Source organism: Coloeus monedula (assembly GCF_965178545.1).
Source record: "Coloeus monedula genome assembly, chromosome: 3".
Lineage (NCBI taxonomy): Eukaryota > Metazoa > Chordata > Aves > Passeriformes > Corvidae > Coloeus > Coloeus monedula.
Genome location: NC_138783.1, coordinates 27,878,722 through 27,892,989, shown reverse-complemented (window position 1 = coordinate 27,892,989; position 14,268 = coordinate 27,878,722). Strand labels below are relative to the sequence as shown.

Here is a 14,268-nt window from a genome sequence, read left to right as displayed (position 1 = left end):
TGCTCTGGGTTGCTCCTCGGTGGTGAACTCACTGTGTCTTGAGCTTGGTTCTCCTGCTGGCTCTCCTCCTGCCTGAGAGAATGAACATATGACATCAACCTCTGGAGACTTTACAAATCAAAGGGTGTTACCAGAAGGAGACACTACTGAAAAACAAACTTTAATCCCTACATCAAACAATTTTTTAAGCATATTTTACTTTTGCTAGTTATTCCTATTCAGAAGTAGTCTACATTTTTTCCCATGCAAAGAAAAAATTTTTACAAATCATTACAAACCAATTAAATTAACAAATCTGAAAATGCTCAAAAACAACTTCAGTGCCAAACAAACCCCACAAAGGTTTCCCACAAAAGTCTGCCTTGAGTCTCAGTTCCACCTCTCTAGCACTCAGAAGACTGTGGGGGAGATTTGCCTGTATTTATATACTGCAGAGCACCACCTCAGTCATTTTGCTCCCCTCCCTCTTGAATGGCTCCTTTGCTGCAAAAGAATGTGATGCTTCCACACCACTCCCACCGAAGTGGAAGGCTCTGGATGCAGTGAGGTCTGAGCCTAGATGTGGTCCTGCATCCCTAAATCCTCAGAGAATAAACCCTCATCTTGATAATTCTCTCTAGCTGCATTTCCTTGTGCAAAATTGTGCCAATATTGAAGGTAGGGAGCATTAAAATTAAATACAAATAGCAGGACAAGCTATTTAGAGTGGTTTGAGTAGACTCTAGTGCTGTATATTTTCTGGGTTTCCATACTGGGTGTACTGGGCTTCCCCATTACAACATGGGTTTCTCACTCTCTCTGTGTGAGATCAAAAACTAAGCACCAGGATTTTGTATTTGTTCAGTACACTAGAGGCATTTGAAGTGATGAAATTGTTTAATGTACCATCAGAGTTAAATTCAAGCTGCAGGAGGGAAAGGTTCACCTCTGGAAATGTCTTGTGCAAGAGTACCTAGTAAAAGTCAGGCTGTTTGTGTCTCTGCAGGGAAAATACCCAGGTGTTTCTCCCTGGCATTTCACTCCATTTCAAAACTGTTTTCTAGTGTGAGACCAGAGCAGGGCTTAGGCATTAGCCTGAAGCTCCTAGTGCCAGCTCTGCCTTCCTGGGTCTGTCAGCACACGCTGACTGCAGCTGTATTTTCTCTCTCTCACACACAGGGATAGGCTGACATCCCTGCTGAAGAAGGAAGATAAATAGGGAGCTGCCTTAAGTGAAAAGGCCTTGAGTTGCAAAGAAGAAATCTAGCAACACCATTAATTAGGCTGAAATCACTGGAAAAGGGATCCCTGATTTGGGGCATAGCTGGAATGGATCTCTAAAAATGCTTTGTTTCCATTCGTGCCACTAACTGCTAAGCTCCTTTTTTTATTCTATCATGGGTTTTGTTCACTCATTAAAGACAGCCCTGGAGAAAAGCTGTAGAACAAGCATGCCACACTATTTTAGAGCAAAACTGGGCTTGCATGTGACAGGAGGAAAGCAAAACCATTTCTTTTGGGGGAGAAAGGTTTCTAGCTGACACAGATGATGAAGTTTTGGCAACTGTTTCAGTCCCAGCATCCTTGAAAATCTGTTCCTTACCCCAACAAAGCTTTAAAAAAATTGTTATCAGTGCTTCTTTCCTTGGCTTTTCACAGTCAAGACCTTGACATTGTATGCTCTTATCAGAAGCTGCTGCAAATTAATTTTGTGCACTTTGCAAGGAAAAATAACTGGCTAAAGCCTGATGCTGCAAGCAGCATTCTCTGAAACAGGGCTTCCTTTTGCTTTTAGAAAGGAAATAAAATGCTTTAAAGAGGCATTATAAAACCAGACAACACCACACAGCCTCTTAGGATAGAAAATGCTCTCTTACACCAAGCTTGCCTGTTAGAATAACCAAGTTTAGCAGGGGTAGTGCTTCTATGAGAATATGAGTGCTGCTTAGGGGACTGTAGGGAGATTTACTGCTGCTGTGCTTTTGTCCTCTTAGGTACTACTGGGACAAATGCTTGGTTTAGTTTGAGGGAATTTGATACATCACTACATAGCAGCCTTCATCTGAACTGCTGTTTGTGAATGTCAGTGGTCAGACAGCAGCAATTTGCTCAATTCCAGCTCAGACCTACTGGTGCTTCCTGCAGTCTCACCTACAGACAACATTTTCACCCCTTGTTTCTTGTTGACATTGCTGGTGGGGTTGCTGGGTGGCACGACAGCTCCTCCTGTGCAGACAAGACTGGCTCTGGTGCTCCCCAAAGGACATGGAGGCAGATGCTGGAATGGGCTGTACACCCCAGACTGGTGCCAGTGAGCAACAAGGCCAAAGTCCACCAGACCCCAGACCACCAGGAACAACTTGATGAACTTCAGAGTTATTGCACAGGCAGGGGACTTGCAGACTAAAACATAACTGAGCAGTATCTAAAAAGTTTACCAACGCTGCATTCGGTGTTGAGGCATAGACATTTTTTAACTATGTTCTTGTCTTCCTTCTCTTTGACTTGATTATAAAACAAAGCTGCCACAATCTGATATTTTGCTGTAGAATGGACTGCATGACTAAGAGCATAATTTTAGAAAATCAGAGCTTGTACATTTTGGGGTGTGTTGGAGAAATGCTATACATGGATTAAGTGGATAGCTTAGTGTATGTGCAATGCCATGTCCCATCCCAGCTGTGTCCCTGATTTGCTGGCCCAGGAACAGTGCTGCTCCTCTGACTTTACTGGTGCTTACTGTGACAGAAATTTTGGGGCAATGACTGGCAAGTGTTAGAGAATGTGTTTTCTTAGCCTTGTCACAAGGAGAAAAAGGGACTGGGAGGGAGTGTTGTGGAGAAAACAGAAAGAGAAACAGTGAAGGGAAAATTCCCAGCAGCATCAGGAAAAAACTGTATCATGGTACTGGAATGATTATATGCAATAACATTGCAAGGAATGGAAGTTTTCGATAGGATAACATGTACTTTTACAATGTTATCAATGCTGTTTATTATGGAATCAGGTAAAACAATTTTGCAATCAATCAGGCTATCCAGGATTAAGAATGGGAGAAGACATCTTTTTGTCCAGAAAGAATTTTAATTCAGGAAAGGGGTTTCTAAAGTGTGCCCTGTTGCCCAGACTGATGAGAACTGAAGCAGGGAAAAGCAAAAGCATGCTCATTACTTAACTGGACCTTTTGATTTCAAAATATAGAGTAATTGTGACCAAAAAGACACACACACACACACACACACAAAAAAATCATGTTTCTTCTGATGTGGAAAATTAATGTGTTTCTTACCACTGTATGCCTGTAAGCTCAAAATGCCTAGATGGTGGCAGCTCTGGGAGAGAGGCTGTATTTTAAGCTGTAGATTTACTCAAGGAAAACTTCTGCCCTTCAGGGTGGGGGACACTGTTCCCTCCTGGAAACATTTTCCTCTCTTCTAATTATACATTGACAAGAGGGAACAAGATTTAAATAATTAACCTTTGGACGACTGTCCTGCACCAGACTCTGAACTTCTTATAGTGGGGAACAGTTGTAAGACACTTTAATCAAGGTATGAAGAAAACCACCTTAAGGGGCTTCAGTGTTTCTGTGTCTTCAAATCTGACAAAGAAAATATCTCCTATTTCAGTACTACCAAAATTATTCCAGTAGAAAGGTGATTGTAAACATTTCAGACATTATCTCCAAGATCAAAAAAACCTTCTGGTAGTAGTCTTTGCAATATTAGAGAGCACATAAGTTGGACAATTAAGTAGAAACAAACCTTTATCTCCTTTTCCCTTTACTATTTCCTCATCTGAACTTGATGTGTGAATCATATATTTAAAGGCTGGAGAAATTTGCATCATATGCCAAAGAAAAATGTTTATATTTGGATCCATTTTGTAGATAAACTACCCTTGTAAGTAGACTGATTCTCTGTCCCGTCCTCCAGGGATGCAAGGAAGCAGCAGAGTTTGATTGCTCCTTAACCCACATGTTTACAATCTTCAGGGACAGTTTTTTATAAGGTTTAACCTTGCTTGAATGTGTATCAGAGATATTCACAACAGTCAAGTACAAAAAGCAGAACAGGGTGCAGACAAGGGGGCATAAAACTTTGGTAAGCATTGGCACAGGCCTAATACAGATCATAGAAAACTCTCAATGTCTTGGAAAAACTGGGCTTGTTAAATAGACTCAGCCTGATTGAACCCTGTGATGTCTTAGTTTAAGTTCACTCACCAAATATCTTTGCTTTTCTCTCAGAAAATGCTTTCTTGCAGCCTTTCACAGAGATACACGTGCTGCCTCTGCAGCTCCATGTAGTTGATCATGGCAGCACAGTGGTATGGCAGAGTACACATCTCATGTGCAGCTCTTATTTTATGATTCTGTGATATCCCCCAACAATTCAGATTAAAGGGAGCCTCTGGAGATCTCTGTGCCAACCTCTTCTCACAGCAGTGTCAGAGAGGTTGCTCTGGACCTTGACCAGTCAAGCTCTGAATATCACTAATGATGGAAGTTTCACAAACCCTATGTTGCAGTATCTGACTGCCCTCATGGTGATTTTTCCCCCCACTGATTTCTACTTGGAATTTTCCTCATTGCATCTTGTCCCCATTGCCTTTCACCCTTTTACTGTACACATCCAAGAAGCTGATCTGGATCCAAATGAGTGGTAAAAGACAGCAATGTGATCCCCCCTCCCCCTGCCTTTAGCCTTCTCGGGACTGAGCACTCCCAGTTGTCTCATTCTCTTCTTGTACATCCTTGGAATCCATCAACGTGTGTGATGTGCTGTAATTCCCAAGTCTTATCTGCCAGGCTGTCAGTCTGCTGACAAGGTTTATTGTTACTGGAACAGAGAGGAAGGCCTCTGTGTGAAGGCCTCTGGAAGATCACTGCAGACACTGTTATCTCTGAGAGAAATTAAAGTCTAAACAGAATGAGCTAACAGGGTTAGCTTCTTCCTTCTGCCTCCTTTGGGCCAATTTAAAGTAGGGTTTATGCAAAAGGTCACTTTTTGGTAGCATGGGTCCCCCTGCACATTCCAGGGAAATGGGTACCAGAGTATCTTCCAGCTCCAAAGCAGGGTGAGGCAGGGGCTCTGCACACTGAGAGCTGGCTCTTTGCCCCAGAAGTTGTACTCTGCTCCACTCTTTCATTGCTCTGCATTTAGAAGCAGTGGGCAAGAACTGTCCCCACCTTCAAAGGGTAGCTGGGGTCCCTGGTAGCTTATGCATCTTGTTTCTATGTCTGTTATGAATAGATCCAGGAAACACCAAATCTGTGGTCTTTCCATAAAGATAGCAGCCTGAACATTTACTGTCCCAGAGCAGGAGAGGTGTGTGGATTGAGTTACAGTGAGCGTTGGCAAGACAAGTGGAAAAAGCAGGGCATGTAGTTTTCCATGTCTGGCTGTCCAGTGTAGCAGAACTTTGGAGGAAGACCCAACATAGGTAATGTATTTAAGCAAGTAATAATTACCCAAACTCTTAAGGAATTCATTGCTCTCAATAAAGGCAGAGTGCAGCCTGTGCGAACACAGAGCCTTTCCTAATCTCTTCAGAAGCTTCTGGAAGGCCTTATAAGGTACTTATTGCACCTCCTTTTTCATCTTCAGTCTGGCTGGGGCCTCAGCTTGAGCTGCCTCTATTTGGTGGGTGCGGCAGGAGGCTGATCACAGCTTTGAGAACTGAACCAGGTGTTGGCCAATCTCTGAGACACTGGCACAGCCTGCAATAAATGAAACATTGGTGAGAAAGAAAGGTGTATGGATGAAGCTCAGAAGCCCCCCTGCTCTGAACACAGTCTGGTATGAGCCAGGTTGGGATAGGTTGGTACTTTGATATCTCTACTCCTCAATGGCATCTTCAGCCTCGAGGTTTGGCACCGGACTCCCCCCACAAGAAGAGTTAGAAACACGAAAAAAATTATTTTTATATTAAACTGAGCAGGGTGAAATCTGGTCCAGTCAAGTCAGCAGAAAAATGTAGACAGGAAAGATACAGGGTTTGCTGTGTGCCAAGTGGCCAGAGGTGGAGATAGGCATTCCCATGTCATTTGGTCAAATAGGGGTGGGATAGGGGTGCTGTTGACAGCTGGCTGAACATGAGCCAGCCGTGTGCCCAGGTGTGATACAGGCATCCTGGCCTCTATCAGTAATGGTGTGGCCAGCAGGACCTGGGCTGGGCCCCCTGTGCTGGGCCCTGGTGAGGCTGCACCTCAAATCCTGTGTTCAGGAGAGGTTTAGATTGGAAATTGTTATCAAGCACTTGCCCAGGCTGCCAGTGAAGTGGTTGAGTCACTAGGTCTGGATGTATTTAAAAGGCAGGTAGATGTGGCACTTAGGGACATGGTTTCATGGTGGAATTGGCAGTGCGGGGTTAACAGTTGGATTTGATGATCTTAAAGGTCTTTTCCAACCCAAAAGATTAAATGATTCAATGAATTTCACAGCTCCAGGAAAAGGATCTCAACCTGCTACTCTTGCTGAATCCTGTGCCCCTTTGCATGTAAAGAACTGTAAAAGTCTGCTGGAGAAAAAACCAGGAATCTTTACTGCTTGCATAAAACCAGAGTACGCCCTGCGGGATTTCGGCTCCAATCTCCCAGTCAACATTGCTATCCACTTGAGTTCATGGCTGCTAGAGCATGCTGATGTCTGAATACTTCTACACTGGATCTGCATGTCATACTTACTATCACAGAATATCCTGCATTAGAAGGAACCCACAAGGATCATCAAGTCCAGTTCCTGGTCCTGCACAGGACACACCAAGAGTCACACCATGTGCCTGAGAGCCTTGTCCAAATGCTTCTTGAACCATGCCAGGCTTGGTGCTGTGACCACTTCCCTGGGGAGCCTGTTCCAGTGCCCACCACCCACTTGTTCATGAGTAAAACTGGAGTTTGCACCAGGCTCTGCAAATTTGCTGTTTGGTGAGGGGTCAAACAGGGCAGGTACAGCTGGGAGCAGGAGTGAGAAATGCAGAGTGAGAGTAAAAGCTTGGAGGAGACTCAAAGGCTTTTAAAGCATGTGTAATTACCAACAGACTGTATTCTCCAACACACAGAGAAAAACTCTGCATCCATTTTTAATGACTTTTTCATGCAGAAAAAAAATCAGTTGCATTTTACCTTGATAAACACTAAGTAAGTCCTGAAAAACATATGCTGCCATTCCCAGGAGAACAGAAATTCCAAGTTTTGCTTGGCTATACTTAGGAGTTTTGCATCTCTTTACTTGGGTCACAAAGCTGCTCTAACCCACTCCCTCCATGCAAACTTGATGGCTGTGGCACCTGGAATGCCAAGTGGTTTCACAAGAAGCAGAGAATCTCCTCAAGTATAGCAACAAGAACCCGCACAGCTCCTGCGGATTCCCTTTTTGTGATCCATCCATCACACTCCTGATTTTATAGGGCTTGCATGCAGAAACCTCTGTAACACCCATTACAAAAAAATACTTACCAGCCAAGGCCATAGACAAGCGAAACTCATCCTGCAGAATTCTCAAGACATCTTGAAGACCTTCTTCACCCTGCCCCAACAGAGAAAGCAGTCAGGGTAAAAGGAGCACTGGCACGGAGCAGTGCTGCAGGATGCCTGCACCCTGAGAGCTGGGATAGTCCCTCAAGTCCATGCCAATTCCAGTCTCTCATGCAGATGAATGATTAAAAGGATATGATGGATGTGCTCAGTTCATCACAGATTAATTTAGATGCTTTTTCTTTTGGGATACATCTGAACAGGGAAAGAAAACAAAGCTGTTTTTCACTTCTGACATTTTGTAGCTGGCTCTTTTTTTAAGCTTTCTGTTTTCCCCCACCAGTGGGCTTGCTATTTAAAATGTCAAGCCTTACCATGCTGACAGTTTTTTATGAAGTAATGAGAGTTTTATATATGGTACCACTTCAGAAACTGTAGTTTACTCAAATACTGGACTGAATCTTTAAAAACAATAGACTATATGTTTTTTTCTGTATGACACCAAGAAGCTCAAAAGCCAACAAAATGTATATAAGACTTTGATCTCCCTATAAAATACTGGAGGAATTAAAAATGTTTTTTCTCTTAAATTTTCTTTTTATGTCTTGCAATAATGAATGCTTTGGGTGCAGACAATGTTAGCACGTGTTTGTGCCCTTCCTCTATTGTATGCTATGGTAATGCCACTGAGATACATCTTTAGGAAGATTCCATGGAATACAATACCAAAGCACAACTGAACCCCCCAAATCGCATCTCCTTTCTGTTTGCAGTGTGGAAAAAGTGCAGGCAACTCACAGGAACATCTTTTAGGCCCTTTTTTGATGTTTACTGGCAAAACAAACAGTACTGCCAACTCTTACAGGTTTTTTCAGAAGATACAGGCAATTTCTTCCACAAAGCCTAGCTACTAGAATCCACAGCAATCACACCACTGGACAAGAGTGCCATTTAAAAGAAAGAAAATGTTTCTAGACCATAAAAATAAGTATCTTTTCTTTTAGAGAAAATTCTGAAAGGTTCCATCCAGAGTGTAAAAAGGAAAAAAAAATAGCAAAAAACCCAACCAGTACAATAATATTTTAATTTTAATTATATTATGTTTACCTTCTGGATCAGACACCTAATTCATGACTCTGGATCATAGAAATATGCCAGGAGCTAAGCAGCAAAGCTGGAACTGAAATAGCAGTTGAAAACTCAGGCATCTCCAGGACACAGTTTTGCTCAGCCTCATCCAAAATATTTCAGCCATCAGTGGGATGGAGTTCTATGTGTATTTCTGAAGAATTCATAGCACTGCTATGAAACTGGTGTATCAAAACCATGTACTGTTCCCAAGTATTTGCTGAAAGCAAATAAAATTGTCAGACTCTGGCAAATAAGCCCAGCTCCAATTTTCTGAGTCCTACAGTATTTTAGTGCCAAACTGCAACACCAAGAAATCAGGTCCACAAAACAATGTTATCACCTTCAAAATCTCCTTGTTCAAAACCCCAGGAAATTGTGAAATTCAGTGATATTTTTAAATCACAGGAAATGTCAGGGTTTCATTCAATTTGGGATGATTCCACTTAAAACTCAGCAAAACAAAATTAAAAAATATATTCTGCACTGGTGAAAACCCTGTGACTTCAGTTGCAGGAGTGCTGGAGAGTGTGAGAAGCAGGCATATGAACTCAGAGCTCCTTACTCACCTTGTAAGCCAGGCCCCATAAAGCTGGTCTTCCAATAAAGACACATTTTGCTCCCAGTGCCAGTGCTTTTAATACGTCGCTTCCTTTTCGTATTCCACCATCCACATAAACTTCGACTCTGCCTCGTACTGCCTCCACAACCTCAACCAGAGCATCAATCTGCAAAGAAGCAGCCAGTCTCACCTTGAGGGCAGCTTTTGATTCCAAGAGAAGGAGGATATATTCCAAAGAGACAGGCAGGGATGCAATGCTTTAGTAGGATACCGTCTCCAAATGAAACGTGATGATGCATCACAAATAGTGAGCACCAGGAGCTTGCAGAATAATGTGCAGCTTGCTGTTCTGTTTCCCAGATACTTAATGCCATTTTCCAGTGCTCTGCTTATGCTGATATTCTTTGCTATCACTTTTGATAAGTGAAAAAGTAACTTTTTCACTAGATTTACAAAAGATTTAGAATATAAATTTCAATGGGATAACTGTCATCAATATTTTACTTTCATTTGAGACAATGATGAATGATACAGCTGTTTGCAAAAAAGGCTGATGTCAAACTTCTACTGCTCAAACTACCTAACCTTACATTTCAGCTTAATCCTGGTGACCACTTGTTGAGTGCCTCCCCATAAAGCATCTGTGAAGAGTTTCATTTGCTGTGTAGTACAGTCAATCATTTCTTCCAGGTTAGGTCTCCTGATTCCCCAAGGTCTTTTCTGTAGAGTCCAGCATGGATTAGAGCCTCGGATGTTATTGCAGGGCAGCACCACACAGAGGTGCTGGCCCCAAAGGCAGTACAACCAGGGGCAGGACATTGCACTAAACATAATTAACTCTCCTTCAGAGCAAAGCCAAAAGGCTCTTTTCTGCAGTGTTTTATACCCTTTTGCCTTCTTTTAATCTTCTTTTTTTTTTTTTTTTTTCTGAATGTCAAGCTGAAAACCTTCAGGCTGAAATTTTCTAGGACTAGCTCAGCAAGAGCCAGGCTTGGCACCAGAAGAATAGCAGAGCCCAACTAGGTATCTATTCCTTGCCTGTGTATGTAAAGCGACTTTTAAGGTAGAAGAGCAGCTAATGTGGATGCCATTTCTGTTATTATGCCTTTAGCATTTGTTTTATTAATTTTTTTTAATCATTACTGTCAGCCTAGACGTAGAATAGAAGAGAATTCCCTGGTACCTATTTTTATTTTACAAAAGAAAACCGAGAAAAGAAAGTTCATAAGATACCGTGCAATGCAGAACTGTAAAATAAGAGCAATTGGAAAAACTGTCAGAAGCCAAATTACGCCAGTGAAATACACACACGTCCAAACAATGCATGATTTCTTTGTACAAATTAAAAAGCAGGGGAATTTTTCTCCAGATAAGTTATCCTTTTTCTGGCTCATGCAAGTCAATAAATTTCCACTTACACTTGAGCCTGTAAATACGCAAGCAGACCTCTCACTAAATCTAGCCGCATTGTTTTGCATGTTTTGACAGATGTGAACAATGAGAATACATTATGCTCTCATTTGTACATTTTTGGTTCCAGAGCTTTGTTTTCTTTTTGCTGCAGTGCGCAAGGAGTTTGTGTGCACTGCACCAGCTAATGGAGACACAGGCAGAAATTCTTCCTGACTTGGGCCAGTAGTTTATCTGCACTTACATGGGTCCTGTGATACTTACAGAACCCTCCCAAGAAACTGAGGAAATACTTCAATAGGTAGTCCTTGTCAGGGCATGGACCTCACCAGTTTAAAGCTAAAGTACATCTGCACACATCCATGGCCACTGGACAAACTCAAGTCCACCAGAAGTGTACACACAAACCCGGGCACAGAGATACCCAGGTTAATGCAAACGTGCGGACCGTAAACAGGGAAAAGGTGGGACGTGCTCTCTCACTTACAGTGGCAGGTCCTTCATCCAGTTGCCTTCCTCCATGATTGGACACAATAATTCCCTGAACTCCATGTCTCACTGCCAGCTCTGCATCTTCTCTTGTCAAGATGCCTTTGATGATGATGGGCAGGTGGGTCAGGCTCCGCAGCCAGTAGATATCATTCCAGGTGACCGAAGGGTCCAAGCTGTTGGGTGGCAGTCCGTACTCAGACCAGTCATCTCCCTACACCCAAAAGGAAACAACAGGCTGCAACAATACACAGGTCCCTTGGTGTCTTTCCTTGCCCTAGAACAGACTAATCAAACTTGCCAACAGACATGTTCATCAGCTCCAGAAATGTCACGTCTCTGGAGGAGAATAATTACAATGGGGGTGGAGATCAGTGTCTCTAAGGCAGCTGGATGGGGATTTTGAAGACAGAATCCAGTCTGGCAGGAGGTCAAGCCAGGATGCTGCAGAACCAGCAGGGGAGAAGATACGCCCCAGTACAGCAAATGCCAAGGCAGCAGTTACCCAGTGGTTTTTGTCTCATGTGGTACGTGCCAGCGCAGTGAATGAAAGGACAGGCTCATTTTACAAACCTCAAAGGCTCGTTCCAAGTTCTTCACTTTCATGTGGGGAGGAAGACAGAAACCATTGCGGACATCGTCGCGTCTCTTGCCTGTGTAGGGCAGATCCACGGTGAGGACGAGGCCCTGGAAGCCCGAGGCCTCCGCCCTCTGGACCAGCTGCTGGGACGCTGCCCTGTTGCGGTGGATGTAGAGCTGGAACCAGCGGAGGCCACCAGGCGCGGCTGCGGAGATCTCCTCCAGCGTGCAGGTGGAGTAGGTGCTGGCAATGTAGCAGGTGTTCATTGCTCTGGCCGCTTGGGAGGGGTTGGGAAGGAATCAGAAACAAAGGGATTTGAACATTCTTGCCAGACATCAGGTACAAAACCATGCACTGTTTGCAGAGACCACCCGAACTCCTGTTTCATGTGATCCTACAAAGCACAGGGTAGCTGTGCCCCCGGAATTAACAGTGACTGTGTTTACCATGCACCCTTTTTGGTCCATGGTTAAGAAAGCAGAAAAGGGAGAGGTAATTAACCAAGCTGTGCTTTCATTTTGCAACTACATTTTTTTAAAAAGCATGAATTTATCTTTATGACTGAGTCCTCACAGGAATGCACTGTTAAATCTACTCAGTGTACACAGATGAAAAACATTTCTAGGGGTCAGCTCCCCAAACCCACCACAGAATTTGTGAAAAGGGGTATCTTTTTCTCCAAGGGAGACATTTCTTAGCCAGTAACAAGGAATTCACAGTCTGAGTCCCATTTACCACTTTCACAACACATATAGAGCCCCCAGGACTGAAAACCTTATGTGGTTTTTGGTGTGAGCCAAAAATGTGTCCACTGCCCTTGTTTTAAGTTTGCAGCAGACTCCATGGGGCTGAATTTGTATGGTGGTAGCTGGAGAAGAAGCACATCTATACTGATTCCCATGCAGGGTGTCAGAAAGTGGGAACAGAGTTTGCCCCTTCAAGCCTGAAAATTTTTCTCAGTCACACTTCAAGTCATCCTAACAGCTTCTTGAGGCTTTTCTGCAGCTCCCTTTTTGCTACATGGCACCAGAGCAGAAGAGTACCTCTGGCTGTGCTTTTCTCTCCATCAGGCCATGCTAGCTGGTGGAAGCCTGTAGGGGCGATTCCTACAGGAAAGCTGATTTCTGTTCCCAGGATTTTAGTCCTAATGTCCGTCACGGATACATCCCGCAGCATACGTGGCCGGAAACAAATCCTGTAAGGCAAAAAAACCCCTTCAGGATAGTAGATGTTCAGTGAGTTTTCTGAAGTTTCATGGAAGGCAGGTCTTCATTCACCAATTGCAAAGCAGGTATGTGAGCCAATGAAGAGAACAGCACATAACAAAGACTCTTTGTCCTTTCTGTTTGCTTTTAGAGGTCAATTCAGCCAGCAGTTCAGTCACTTCTACTTTTCATTAATCCTGCTTTACTGGCCACAGTACTTAATTTCTGCATCTCCTGCCTTGGCTCACTGAATCTTGTTCTCCCACTGTCCATCCCCAGGTTCCTTCTACTTGCAGCCAGGCTGAGCCTTCCACTTCACCAGGCCTCACTGTACAGTGTGTCTGCCCTCAGGCTCTGCAGCATGTTCCCCAAATCCCACCCTACTTGCACATAGGCTTCCTGCTGTTCACAAGGAGCTCAGTGCTGCATTTTATTCTATTATAGCTACTCGTGCTCCTTCCTGTCATGCCACACATACCATAGCACACTGTACCCTACCCTACCCTAGCACTTGCCTGTACCCTCAGCATCCCTAAAGCCTCATACAACCCGTGTCATACTCAGTCTGGCATCAGAGCATACAATGTATGTCACTCAGGTTTTGCATTTAGCTTGGGGGCCCCCTGGAAAGGACCCACCTGGAAAGGACAAGGTGTTAGGTGTCTTTGCTTGTGAAGTCCAAACACTTGCACAAAAACAGTTTAAAAGGTCCCAGTACAACCCCCTTCATTTCCTCCTCACATTACCTTTTATATGCCAGGATGTTTTCATCTCGTGTGGTACAGTCGTCTGCTCCAGCTGCAAAATAATCCCAAGCAATCTTGGGTAAATACTTCTTAGCATAAGCTTCGAAGTCTGAAAGACACACCATAGCCATTGCTGAGAGAGGTGCAGGGGACCTTGAAGAAAAGAATAACATGGAGCAGAAATTAGATCCCTAAACTGTCATTCCCTCTTTCAGGGGCTCTTATGTCACTGAATAAAAAACCTAGAGCCATCTGTCTTAGAAGAGCTGCTGAGAGGTTATCTCGGTCTATCTTGCACATCAGTCTATGAATCCTCTACCCTACTACAAAGAAAACTTGCAGATGCAGCCATGAGAGGCAGGAGGAAGCTTGCATCGCTGTGCCTCTCTTCATTCTGTTCTAAACAGCAGCCTGAAGAGGACATTTTAGGTCCTCTGCTATTTCAGTTGTGTAATTCTGTCATAAGTTCCATCTTAAAACAAGCTGCATTATTTGTTCCACTAATTCTGCTCAAAGGTTGTCCCAGAACATCATTTGTTAAACTACCCCTAAGGACAGCTCCATGACTGAACAATTAGTTACGGAGCACAGTGATGGAATTCAAGATCATGAAATCTGGAAACAGAGTCTACATCTAACCTGCTCCAGCATGAACACACTGTAAAACTATGTCCAGACTTTGAGTGCCAATC

General features: G+C 43.6%; 1 protein-coding gene across 1 annotated transcript; it reads right to left on the bottom strand.

Moving 5' to 3' along the window:
- Positions 1 to 5,645: 5,645 nt before the first annotated feature.
- Positions 5,646 to 13,707, bottom strand: HAO2 (hydroxyacid oxidase 2; the record flags this gene model as incomplete). The annotated part of the gene is made up of 7 exons (XM_082278997.1): positions 5,646 to 5,701; positions 7,439 to 7,508; positions 9,154 to 9,312; positions 11,044 to 11,259; positions 11,619 to 11,902; positions 12,669 to 12,820; positions 13,577 to 13,707. 7 exons carry the CDS (start codon positions 13,705 to 13,707, stop codon positions 5,646 to 5,648), a joined length of 1,068 nt encoding a protein of 355 aa, XP_082135123.1.
- Between the last annotated feature and the right edge of the window lie 561 nt (positions 13,708 to 14,268).